At 26.7% G+C, this 14267-nt stretch overlaps 1 protein-coding gene across 3 annotated transcripts in view; it reads right to left on the bottom strand.

Annotated features, from left to right (window-relative positions):
• LOC105254474 (BAI1-associated protein 3) overlaps positions 1-14267 on the bottom strand; it is a 79179-nt gene that overhangs the window by 10935 nt on the left and 53977 nt on the right. For all 3 annotated transcript variants that reach the window (XM_025413164.1, XM_025413165.1, XM_025413166.1), the window contains exons 4-11: positions 6830-7001; positions 4661-4828; positions 4467-4533; positions 3518-3707; positions 1316-1459; positions 1151-1195; positions 765-921; positions 210-410 (exon numbers count right to left, since the gene is read on the bottom strand). In XM_025413164.1, the coding sequence (XP_025268949.1) occupies positions 210-410; positions 765-921; positions 1151-1195; positions 1316-1459; positions 3518-3707; positions 4467-4533; positions 4661-4828; positions 6830-7001 (1144 nt within the window). The remainder of the gene's footprint in view (positions 1-209; positions 411-764; positions 922-1150; positions 1196-1315; positions 1460-3517; positions 3708-4466; positions 4534-4660; positions 4829-6829; positions 7002-14267) is intronic.

Genomic DNA, 14267 nt, shown 5'->3' with positions numbered 1-14267 from the left:
ATATATATATATATATATATATATATATGTTGTAAAAAAATTTATTATATATGTATATATATATATATATATATATAATAAATATGGAGATGCACGATACAATATATCATATTATGGGAAAATTTATGATGCCGCATTATATGAAATATACTTAAGCATATAAATACATTTATGGTGTGGGACAGTCTGTATTAGACTATTATACATACCCCTTGTTTATTCATTTCATGATTAAGAAAAACTGTATATAGTCTTTCCTGTTGTCTCAATTCACCCCAATTATCTTCCTCAGACCCGCGATCCTCCCTCGTTGACAGCCATAATTTCAGTCTGATTCTACCTTGTATATTACTCCTTTGTGTCCGCGCCTCCAACTTATACCATTGATCCACTCCAGTGCTCGGAATATCCTATATAAAGACAATATGTATATTTTTATTTTATTTTATTTTATATTTTCGATATTTTACTGTTTTTATATCTTACACCAATTATGGTTACTGTATCATTAAGATATTGTTCAAAGCTATATAGTTTTAAAAAATTCAGAAAATTATAAAAAATAATTATCGGTATTATTAAAAAATCGTTTCAAAAAATAATTGATTCTGATAAGTTGATAAATATTTTCAGTTGGTAAATTTTACGCCAAATTTTGCGAATTATTCTAAATTATTAAAATAATAATTAAATTTAAAATTTTATATTATTTACAGTTTACTAAAATAATTTAGTAATAAATTCATTATAAATTAAATAATTACCACTAGAGGGATATTTACACAACCTAGGAAGTCATCTTGACTTCCAGATCTAGCGCTCTGCGCGATTTGCTTGAAAAATCGGCCGAGCCCTTTTACGCCTCGCACCTCGTTGAGTTTGATTACAGCATCGAACACCGAGGACTCGTCGTCGTGGTCCCTAAAATCAATCTAATCTTGTAAAATCTTCCTTTTAATAAAAAAGATTTTGTATATTCGCGTATTATTTCTGCAGATAATAATATTATTATGCAATATAACAATCAAGATTAATTATGTTCTAATTACTTCAATTTTTTAAATAAATTTTAAATCAATATTAACACAATTTTAATTTTTTTTATGTCTATTTTTTAGAAATTTATATTTATGCATTTATACAAACTTACCATATGTCCAGATGGAGAATATCCGTGTTGATGTCGTCGATATCGCTAAAAGAGGAAACAATGGATGGTATTATGTACTACTATATGGATTTGCATTACTTAAACTAATAAAGGATCATCATTGTGAGCACCAATTAAGGGCCAGGCCCCAAAGTTTGCGCTTACAAACGAAATTTCTCGTTCCATCGCGGGCTTAGCGTATGCGGCTTCACCGAGGTAGCTCGTATAAACTTCGCGGGTAGAGCACCGCTTAAGGATTCACGGTGTTCCCGCCTGCTGTGTTCCTTGCGCTTAAACGAAAGCCTGAAACTGATTTTGAATAAGCAATTTACTAATCATCATTATTTCATTACAAATGTCCTAAATTTTCAACTATTCTTTTCTTTTATTGTAGTGATCTCTACTTATTAAGGTTTTGTTCAATTTTTGAAACAACAAGAGGCAATTTGTTAGCTCTTTTATCAGAGACGAAAGTGCGTAGTAATTAATCATTAGCAATATATAAATAAAAAAGCAAACGTAAAAAATAAATAAATTTTAAAATATATAGTTAAATAAATGTATAATTGTTGTATTCTCAAAAATAATAATTTTCTCTTTCTCACATAACTTTCATATAAATTATTTCCTTCTCTCTCTCCCTCCCTCTCTCTCTCTCTCTTTCTTTCTCTCCAATTTCATATAAATTAATTATTTTCTATGTAATAAACTTCAAACTGTGTTGCAATTACATTGTATTATCGTTATTTTACATTAATTAAAAAGCGTTTTAAGAATATCACACGAATCGATATTTACAATATTGCAACTCGTAATCTAACTAAAATTTTAACATTAGTTGGCAAATTGTATCATTATTGAAGATAACATAAGGTCTTGAGTTTTTCTTACAAAACTTCCAGGTTTACGATGCCAAGATGCAGCATGATACTTTAGAATCTCTCGAATCCGAATGGGATTTTGCTTAAGTGACGAAGGGTGTGCAACTTGTGTGCCTCGCTGCAGCCCGTAATGTACTGTTCGCTCTGTTGTCGTATTAATTATTTTACTTATGCCACCAGGTGGCGAATGAAATAACATGAGATATACAGGAAAATGAGCTTGCTCTCTCAATGCTCTCGTCCGTTCCCCACCCGGGGAGCGATGCTTGCCGTCCGCACAACTTGCATCTGTTGCGTCCATTGTGCATCACGTTGCATTGTCGCAAATGTCATCGGAGTTAGCACGCGATAAATGCACATATCATCGAATGATACGCGGATTCGTAGCATATTAGATTGGTGCTTGTTTAACTTTAATCTTCTATTATTTCAAAAATGTAATGAATGTAACACTTTACATATACTTTACTAGATAGGTAAAGGATCTGATATACCGTATGTATTACTAGTTTGAAAGATTTATATTTATATCTTTTTGCGTGAATCTATAGATTTAACGTATGATGCATGCAAAAATATACATATTTTGTAATTATAATTTATAAAAATAAGTTCTATAAAAAATTTCGATTTCAATATAGTTATATTTTATCACTATAAAAAATATTATATAAATAAAATATGTGCACACAAATAATATATTATTTAGTGATACAAATACACTTAATTTATTTAATTTTAATTATTTAATTTTCTAAGAAATTTAATTTGTGATAATAATTTCTTTCATATATTTTTAATTTATAGAAGCAAAATTTTACAAATTTATAATTTCTCAATTTTTATGTACCAATCTATAGATTTATTTGTTATTCCTAAGAAATCTTTAATATTTCCTTAAAGTAAGGTCCGCTTCATTTTTTCAGTTAAGCGTTCTCTATGACATTAATTGCTATCCTCAGATGTGCACTTATCTTAAGTACTACGTTGTCAGTTTCATCGTACTGTTGATAACGGTAGACGTACCGCAATATTTTATAATAAATGCCATTCGAAACAATAGACTAACACACTCGCATCATTAATATCAATCAGATCATTACTAATAGATAACAGTTTTTCGAAATAATTGATAATTTAAAGGAGAAAATTCAATTCTACAATATTTACAGATTCTACGAGAAATAAAGAATTGTTTAGCCGTGAGAAGAAGCAGTTTTATTTAGAACAATTAACACACAATATTTATAATCAGACTAGAATAAAAATATACTGAATGTTATATGTTTAAAAGTCATATGTACTAAGGTTTGCTCGATGGATATCTCGATTATATTATAATATATCGATATAATTATGTTATAGAGAGAGTTATAAATAATAATAAAATTATCAAAAATATGAAGAAATTATAATATTAATCTTACAGAACGTTTGTATATTCACGTTATGTTTGATTAATCGTCTTTCTCGTCCATCAACTTACCTATGATGTTTACGAAGCTTCTCATGATGTGAGTTCTCGTTGTCACCACCGTCGGATAGAGCGCGAGTTGCTTGCCTTGGGGATGCCGGGGGTGTGTGCGGCGAATGCGCCGTTAAATTCGTTTGAGGGCTCAATGGCGCACCTGCGTTGCCAGGCTGTATTCCCAGCATACAGTAAGGATCGCTAAATCCTAAAGAAAATAGCAGTAACTTTTTCTGATGAAAAGTATTTTACAAAATCTTTACATGAATTACAAAATTATTACAAAGCTGTTTTATTCGTATTCGTTATAACTCAAATTTGCAGAAAATATTCTAACATTTTTTAATAATATTTCTACCTTACATATTTTATATATATATATATATATATAATATTTTTTATATGTATATATATATATATATATACTATATATATATATATATATATATATATATACATATAAAAAATATAATTGTAAATAATTCTATTTTGAATTTTGTTGTAAATTACGAGTATATATCATATAAAAAGACTTATATTATTATACCGAAAAAAAATTATTTTAGATATAACTGCATTATCAGTATATAGGAGAATATTGCCAGCTTATTATAAAATACAAAAATGTGAAAAGTGTTATTCAAAAAAATAATTATAATATTTATTTTTTTGAAAACAAAATAAAAATGTATTAAAATATAATATTTACATATAAAATTTAAATGTAAATAAAATAGTAATAGAAAGAAACGCAATACATATTTCTCTATATTCTCGATATTCAAAAATAATAAATCAATCACGAATCATTTCACGAACATCGAGCTTCAATTTGACTCAACGGACTTCTAACTACTTAGACATCGAATTGACAATTAACTGACTTTATACTTCCTAACTGTATTATTTTTAATCGCTCTTAAAATTTGAAAGGTAATCGTGAAATATTTGAATGGAATGCACTTACCATTGACGTCCTTTGCTTCAAGTCCATCGGCTTCGATTACTACCACGCTTAGCACAACGATAGGTGGCTGTAACGATAAATAAAAGTTTAATTTTATACATGTATTATTGTATCGCCAATAATGGTATTTTAGCAATATATTCTTCGCGATAAGATACAGCGTTTTTGAGAAGAAAGTCAATAAAGCGGTACACCTTTTCTTCTGAGGCAATATTAAGATATCGCCGATGCTGATCAGAGGGAACTCCGAAAGCTTCCTGAGCGTATCGATATAAATCCTCCTTATAATGTGCATATTGCCCTGTACTGGCGCCTACTGTATTCGCAATCGTGTAAAGGACTTCTATATACAATTGCTCTATCTGAAAAATATTAATATCTTTGTAATAATTTTTGTAATAAACAAATAATAAGCTGAGATCGTAATTAATATTTTTATAGGAAAAAATTGATATTTATTAAAACTTAATTGATATTTATTGAAACTTAAATATATGTTTTTCTCAAATTTCTATAACACTTAAAATTTATTTTCCATTGTTCCAAATTGTTAAAAGAATATGTAATAATCATCATTGAAATAATATAAATCATTAATATTAAATAATTTTCGCTCAAAAAAGAAATTTTAACAATTTCAATGTAAATAGAATTTTTTGTAACATTAAATACATTTTTATTTGCTTATTTTTATCTGCCAATTTATTTAGAAATTATTTCTCACAGAAAATATATGATACTAATATATATATAAAAAAAAGTAAAATATGGTTAGGTTAGGTGATAATTATGAATAATTAAATAAATTTAATGCTATAGATGAAATATATTCTATTTTATCTATTCGTATCATTTTCTAATACAAAAAATAAAAATAAAAATAAAAATTTTTCTCTTTTCCTTCTTATTCATAAAGAGACAATATCTAGTTTTTTGCTTATTATTTTTCCTTGAAATTCAATACATCGCAATCTTTACTTTATATCAATAGAAAGAAAAACAAGGATAAAGTTAAAAAATCGAGATGACAAAACATTGTATCCGCAGAAAGTAGAGATGAAGAGAAAATAATAAACAGAACTTGATTCGAAAAGTTTATTGCAAACTCAAAAATCTTCTTGGAAAAATTTACTTATAAATACTTTTTTGTTTAAATTTATTTATTTATAAATGTTTTTCTGTTTAAATTTATTTGCTTATAAATGCTTTCGGTTTAAATATTCATTTTACTATTGAAAATTTACGAGACAATAGTGAGAAATTACATAATATCTATTTGCATCTCATCAGAAAGATAATACGCTTTTACATAAATTTATAAACCTATCATAAATTTAAAAACACATAGATCTATAAATTTAGATTCATAAAGTCATAAATATGTAGAAAAAATTATATTATGTATTATTATTATTATGTATATATGTTATATTATAAAATTATATTACATATTATATAATATATAATTATATAATCATAAGTTAAAATATCATATATATAATATAATAAAATTTAGAATTTTTAGTACATATTTTGTTTTTTTTGTGCTCAAATCGAAACAGAGATATACATATATAAAATTTATTTTCATGACTTTTCAAACATATTTATTAATGCAAAAGTTTGCATATTTATTATTAAATGTTTAATGTTACTTTTAATGTTACGTTTCTATTTGTATAAATTTAAATTTATTATTGTTTCTACGTAAATGTATGGGAATATGTAATATTATTTGAATAACATATTTTCTACCAATTCTGCCGATCACGTAGTTATACGAATCGATAAATATATATGTAACAAGTAAGAAATTGCTTGATTAAATTTGGAATTTTAAATTTCGTAATTCGAACATATATACCGAATTGTAAAATAAATAGCTTCATATTTCCGCTCGCTATAGTTGATAAGTTGAAGTGATAAAAGTAAGATGTACTTTTATTATGGGCCGTCTATCCATTATTTCGATCAGCGAGCGCCTATGTCTGACAGTGCGGCCGGCTTTATCTACTTAGAATAATACTTCAAACGTAACTATTCGTTCACATGCGAAGTCCACTGCAACCAGAATGAATACGTGCTAAATGCAACGACGTTGTGCCGCACGCGATTCGATTCGCGACGCAGAGGTGTGGAAAATTAGCCCATCTACTTCTTTAATAAGATTCATAAAAAAATTACAATCATAAAATATTTTTAATAACATTCATAAAAAATTCGTTGAAGCGCGGAAACAATCCTGATCTGCACGAGAAATATCTGGCAACTTAACATGCATTTTTACAACGGGCTAAATAATATTTTATGAAAAAAAAGTATAAAAGAATATAATTATGTGACAAAGCAGAAACTATACTGACCTCTTTTTTGCTAAGCCGATACGGATGCGAAGTCGAGATCGAATCTCTGGATGGCGGTGGCGGTTCTTTTGCTCTTGCTTCCACTTCCTGAAGAACAACGAGTCTCCGATTCTCCTGCTTCCAGGACAACGCAGTAAAGCTTTCAAAGAAGGATCCATCTGTTTCTTGGACACTATATAATTAAATAGTTAAATTTAATATATAATACTAATAATTTTTTGCAAATTATGATGCGATATATAGATTCGTTTGTTACACGTTGCGTTACGTTCGTTTGTAACAAAAAGAAAAATTATGTAATAAATACGTGGTAGATATCTCATAATACATAATAAATACTAATAAAGTTTTCGTAATTATTTCTTTTAATTAAATAATTAAATATTAGATTTTATAAGATTTACTATCTATATCAAAACATATTTATACAAACATTTTGATTGCAGATACATATAAATATCAAATTGATAATAATATATTTTATATTTTAATATTTTAACATTAATAAATTTTAATAATCATATGCATATTTTCGGTTTATTTATCAATAAATGTGACCACTTTTGTAAGCAAATTTTAATTTATTATTGATCGATCATATATACATACATATTATTTATATATAGGAAAAATTTTCAAATAACAGATGTCAAACCTTTCTAATAAAATAAATTTTTAATTCACACATCTTTACGTTACTGTACACATTAGTGCTAGATATATATATGGTCTACCTGTATATGTTTGGTAATATAAGTAAATCGAAGAAAACAAGTACATTTTATACTAAATTAATTTGCGTTCGTATAAATAAAACTTATTACAATACTTCACACATCAACTAACGATTTTTCTACCATCGCGTGAGCACCTAGTTTCGCAATCTCGCGAAATTATCAATCGCTTATCAAGATTTCCTCTGCGTTGGCATTTTTAATATGACATATGCACGTTTTAAGTGAAAACGATATTTTTAATCATTACTCGTTTTAGTATTTATTTTGTCTAATATTAATTTAAACATTTTCGTACATAAAAAGATGTTTTAGTTAAATATAAGATTGTAATTTGTAATCACAAGATTTTGGTATAAATTTTTATATTATATATTTATAATTTTTTTTATTATTTGTAATATCTGTATATAATATGATAAAATATGTATATGTATTATAACATACATATTAAATAATCTTATAAGTATCGTTATGTAAATAATACTTTAAGGAACAAACAAAAAGAATAAGCATATTATTTCGGTTACTAAATAGTTATAGTTTTGTCAAAAAATAATATTTCTCGTTAAAGCATCGATTATTAATTAAAATACTCAATTTAAAAAAAACTAGAATTAAAAGATATTGTAAAGTAATTCGAAAAACTATAATTATACCAAGATGATAGAGATTTTGATACTTCCATAGATATCGCAGGAACATATTCTATGCACGATCGCTCAAATTAAACTTGTGATTCACGGAATGTATTTTGTTGTTAATTATTTTCTTCTATAGATTCTAAAGAGCAGATACCAAAACAAAATTTTTCGTAAATATGTTAAAAGTCTTATGAAAAGTCCCTACAAATTCCTCTCATGAAATTTTTAAATCTAAATTTTTCGAGATTTTTTATCTTTCTTTACTCATATAATATATAAAATAATATACAAAATTTATATTCTTGTTTCATAAACAATGACTTATAAAATGTACATATATTTAGAAAGTTAATAATATATTATTACAGAACTGTATATTATATATATAGATCGTGTTACTTGCCCTTTATTTTATTACCTTTTATTGCTTGTTATTAATATAATTATCGTTTCGACAAGTTACGATCACTTCTTCCTCTGACCGAGTTCAAGCCAGTAGGGATATCGTAATGAAAAATCTTATCTTACACAGAGTTATGTTTCAAAGCAAGAAAACCAGCTATAAAGAAAGCGCTCTAAGTATAAAAATTACATTTTATAGAACTTGAATTGTACGTGTCATTTATATAATGCACGACATTAATGAAACTCCCCCTTTACAGTTTGCAGTACTTGTGAATAAAGGTATAATTTTTAAGCGATTTTGATAGTTTAATGACATTTTTATAATTAAAATGACATTATTGGTCGGATATAGTTTTATCTATTGTCGATTCAATTTTTAATTAAATAAATTATTCAATGGCGCATTTTTAAATGACTTGCTTCGCGTTGCGGCTTAATTTCAACGTGAAAAAGTGTGCAGTTTTATTTTCCATTTCCGTAATAATTACGACTAAATGTAAGGAAGGATTACGTAACTCGTACTAATTTTATCTCGCCAGCTTTATAAAAAATATTCCTCTCAAAGGTTGCACATGCATGTAATTTAAATCAAAAAGCAAATATATATATTAACAGATATTTTTCCGATTTTTACTAATTGGAAGTAATTCACAGTAATTCCTCCAATCTGTCTTAGTAAACTTTACATTTATATTATTTAATTTCATATTACTTAACTGACACTAAAAATATTTTTATTTTCTCAAGGTAAGCTATTTTATTTTCATTTTAATTTTTTCACATATATATAATTATACTAATATTATTTGATTCAGGATAAAATTTGATTCCAAACATAAAAATACTTTAATTTTATATTTTATCTCAACTAAATAAACTTTTGTACATATAATTGATTTCTCTACATAATAAAAATTGAATAATTAATAATTATTCTTGTAAATTATATTCTAATAATTAATAATTATTTTTGTAAACAATATATTAATACATTCTATTTATTTTACATGAAATTATATTCCTGACAACAAAAGATATTTTATAATGATTGCGAATGATATGATATTTTATATCATTCACAATCTTTATAAAATATCTTTCGTTGTCAGGAATATAAGATCGTAGTAAAGTGGTAAGCGCGTCTAAATCGAGGGTACAAAGGTGTATTGCTGAGAAGACGAAGAGGACAATAATGACGTTACCACTGGTTCTTTACGGAAAACCAGTGAGTGCACGTAAAAAGAGCTGTTCACGACGAGAGAGAAAAAGTACTGCAGAGGAATACAACAAGTCATAGGCATCCTCCTAATGGAAACCGAAAGGACATTGACGACATTCCTTTCATTGTCATTCTAACGTCGAAAGCACGTTCGCTGCGCTGTGAATTGTAATTCAATCAGTTTCAACTTTTCACCTTTAGACCTTTAGCACTCAATTTTCAAAACTCGCTTTATAAATCAGCACCCTTTAATTAAAAAGCAAGCAATTTTCCTCATATCATTAGATGTCATGATTTTTTTGTAACTTTATTTTTATTTATTATAATGATTTGTTTTTTCTTTCTTTCTTTTTTTTATTTCCAAAAGATATATATATATATATATATATATATATATATATATATATCTTGTATGTAATCAAAAGTAAATTTTTCAATTTCTTTATATTTCCAAGAAAAAATTCTTTAAATCTATAACTCTTCAATTTAGAAATAAAACATTATATTTTCTACATTCATATAATTTAATATTTATAATTTTATTAAATTATCCATATATCCATGTAATTATATCCTTTTCCCCTAAAAACTGATTATATTGATAATATTGATAATATTGATGATAAAATATCTTACAATTAGTCAATAAAATACTCGCTTTTGTGTTGTTTTCTTTTTTTGTTTTATTATCGAAATAAGTTCGCACGCACAATCATGTAATTAAATTTTCCGTGTCACATAATATTTTCAAGGCTGATATAATGCATTTGATTACTTGTAATTTGTTTAATTGTTATTTAATGACTTCTTCGCAGCGTGCTGCAAAGTTACTTTAGTTCCCTGCCGGTTTCCTTAAGATTAACCGTGCGGCGATAAGCGGAGGTGAAACCGAGCGATAAGATTCTTACTGAGCGATAAATTTAAAACAGATCGCACGAACGCTTCTGTACGTTATTGTTGTCACAATTTGTTGGCCTTACAAAAGTAACTATAATAGTTCTCCCTGACAATTTTTTTAAATTTGTCAATTATATAAATTACATACAATTTTGTAAATTTATATACAAAGACCTTTTAAAAGCTGAATTATTTTTTTTTATGATTAGTCGCAAAGATTATTTAATATAACGCTAACAATTAATAAATTGATGTAATATACTTAAATTTCAGCAAATTTTTATCAGTTAAATTAATGTTATATATGTATGATTTATGGAAAGTATAAATACAGTAATTTTTTAATTTATAAAAATAATTTTAACTATATGCCAAATGTACTTTATAAATTATCATTTAGTTCATTTTCAGTCTTTATTTATGTAATATATTTGTTTACAATACACATACATGTAAAAATATACTTATTATGATAAAAGCAAATCAGTAAAAATATTAATTTCAAAATTGTATATTCCTTTATTTTCGCATCTCTAAAAATAAATTTTCTAAATAAATTCGTATGAAAACAGAACTTTTTTTGTTGCATAAAGTATTAAAATAGTTCGTTTAGAAAACATTTTCCTGAAACTCGTTCGTAAGAATACATGCTTATTTTACGCTCTCTTAAAACCTCAAAATCGTACATTTGTGTGCGAAGTATGTTATTCTTGGATAGCTTCATTGTTGGTTCTTTCTTTTATTTTCAGAGTGTATTGTCTCCTTTTTCGAGAGATCAAAATGTTCGAGTTGTTCCATAGAAACTAGTCATTGAACAGAAAATGCGTCATCAGTGTATATCTTGGTTGTATCATATTTGTCTCTTGATTACAGAAAATTGTATGAAAATTGTAAAAATAAATAATAAACAAGCTTGTTTAAATTATTCTAAAGTGAAAAAACCATCTGCTTAAATGAAGGATAACTATTAACTACTCATCCTGTTCTTTCTCATTAAAAATTTATATAATAAAGTCTTTTTCATTGAAATACATTGCAAAATTTTCGGATCTTATTATGCGCTCACAGTTTTTATAATCCATAAATTTAAAATTTCATGGATTTGTAAGATTATACAATTTTTTTTCATTATAGATATTTATCAAACTTATATATATCGCGATACACTTTTAATAAAATAATTATTTTAATAGAATTTTCATTTACAAAAAATTTTTACATTTCTGAATTATATAATATATAATTCATGCATTTAATTTTTATATTTTGGAAATTATATATAATCAACTTTTAGATTAATTTATGTATATTGTGCCTTGATTCGACAATAATTTTAACTATTTGATGTAATTCTAATTTAAAAAAAAATTATAATTTTTTAAATTCAATTTTATTTGTTTAAGAATGTGTTTAGAATTGTGTTCAGAATTTGAATGTTTAAGAATTTTGTTCATAATTTTATATATTACAAAAAGTTTATATAAATAAAATAAAAATTATATATTACTTGTATTCCAAGACAACGAAGATGATAATTTCAGCTTGAATTCTCAGGTGTACGATGTTCCAGATAGTTATAGAATTTAATTTGGAATTTAATAATCGGAAGTAAAATAGATTAAATGGAATGTGTCGCCAACGCAATGTATACAATGTTTTATATCTCTGAGACAGTCTTGACCTTGCCCGTGCCAAGTCGAATCCACTGATGAGAGAGGAAATAAGTGGGCATACGTCCTCGTTACGGTGGACGGTCAGCCTTGATATCGTATTTCAGGAGCGCGCCTCTTCGTCCAGCTTGTTAAGCGCGCCCCACTGCGCTAATTTATACAAAGCGGCAGGGCCGTATATTCCGACGGAATACGGTATTAATAAACAGCTCTTGCGCATATCTCAGGAGGCCATCGGGGGAGGTTTTAAGCTGCTGACGTGTATATGTGTCTTTAGCCGTGGATGACGTTTCTCGATATCGTAGGCGGCTGAAATGGATTTAATTCTGCTCTTTGTCCCTTTCGTCCTTCAAATTAGCTTTCGGCAATCATGGCACTGAAGCTATGATCTAATAATACTTCAGAAGGATCAGGAAATTGAGTACGCACGATAAGAACTAAATGTTGGATTGAGCAAATTAACTCTAATTTGTGAAAATATTTGTAAAAGAATAGAGTAAAGAGAAGAGAGCTCATGATTGCCGCAATAAAGGAGACTAAATACGAAACTAATATGTGTATTCCGACTAGATTTGTTGAGTGTTTTGTTTTTGCGAGAAGAAAAAACAATTTTCGCTGTTTGAAAAATAAATGTAGAGCAAAATGGATATAATGGATAAAAAAAGTAAACCAGTAAAACGATGATGGTCGGAGGACCTTTTGTGAAGCAATTAGTAGTTCACGGGAAACAAATTACTTTCTCAACGAAACAATTCTCCCAACAGTAAAATGTTACAACCACGCATTCCTGCGAATTGTTACACAATAATTATTTCTTCATAATAGTGCTGTCTACAATTCAGGGATTATTGAAAAAAAAAATATTGTTGACGTATCGTATTAACGTCTAACGAGGTTTTGAAATAAAAAAGCAAACATTGGATTCTTCTCTTGCACGTAAATAATAAAAAAAATTATAGAAAATTGTACAAGGCAAGTAGAAATATAAGTGGAACGAGCGAGATTTTTCATTTCTACTTGATTACGCAACATTTGCATTTTACGAGAAACAAGTGAAACAGATTTATTTCTGTTCTCTTTCATAGCATCTACATTTATGTTACTTTGAATTTAGACAGATATTTTATATTTTATATCATTTTTTATTATATACACTTTTATAATATTTTCATAACGTTAATAAAGCTTTAATAAAACATTAATGGAAAGAAATGTTTAACTATATGTGCATTATTTTAAATGAATTCTCATTAATATTTTCTAGAATTTTTTCCTCGAATTCTCTTTCAAGATCAAATTAAGTTGGTGGTAGCGACAAGTGTTAGGTAGCCGATATTCTGTTCCTTTGAATGGCACTTTTCCTTTAATTCAAAATCTTTTATGGAATCTCTCTTAAGACGCAGATCGTTATCGAGATATTCACGAAGGAATCTTTCTCAAGAGAAAAAAGCATATATTGTGATTAAGATTAAAAGCTGCTAGGATTCATCTATCGCAGTCATATTGAAATTGTAGTATCTAAATTAAAGGAGTATGTGGTATATTTTTTATTTCAACATTATATATATAAACTCTCTTTCAAGATTTTTTTAACTTCTGTAATATCCTTTACTCTCTCTAATTTTTTAATAATATTATTGCTATTATTTTTATATGATAAATATAATTATAAATTCGTATTACGTGTGAAAGAAAGAACAACAAAAAAAAATAAATATAAATATCTTAAAACATTGTTAAAATGTGTTTTTATGATATTTATAATTTAACAAGTGAATTAAAGAGAGAATGAGATAAAGAAAGAAAAAAAAGAAAAAAAGGAAGGAGAGAGGGGAAAAAGAGAAAGAGAGTGAAAAAAGAAAATCTTTT

The sequence above is a fragment of the Camponotus floridanus genome, unplaced genomic scaffold (genome assembly GCF_003227725.1).
Source record: "Camponotus floridanus strain SB8 unplaced genomic scaffold, Cflo_v7.5 scaffold61, whole genome shotgun sequence".
NCBI classification, from domain to species: domain Eukaryota; kingdom Metazoa; phylum Arthropoda; class Insecta; order Hymenoptera; family Formicidae; genus Camponotus; species Camponotus floridanus.
Note: the sequence above shows the minus strand (reverse complement) of the source record. Positions and strands in the feature narration are given on the sequence as shown.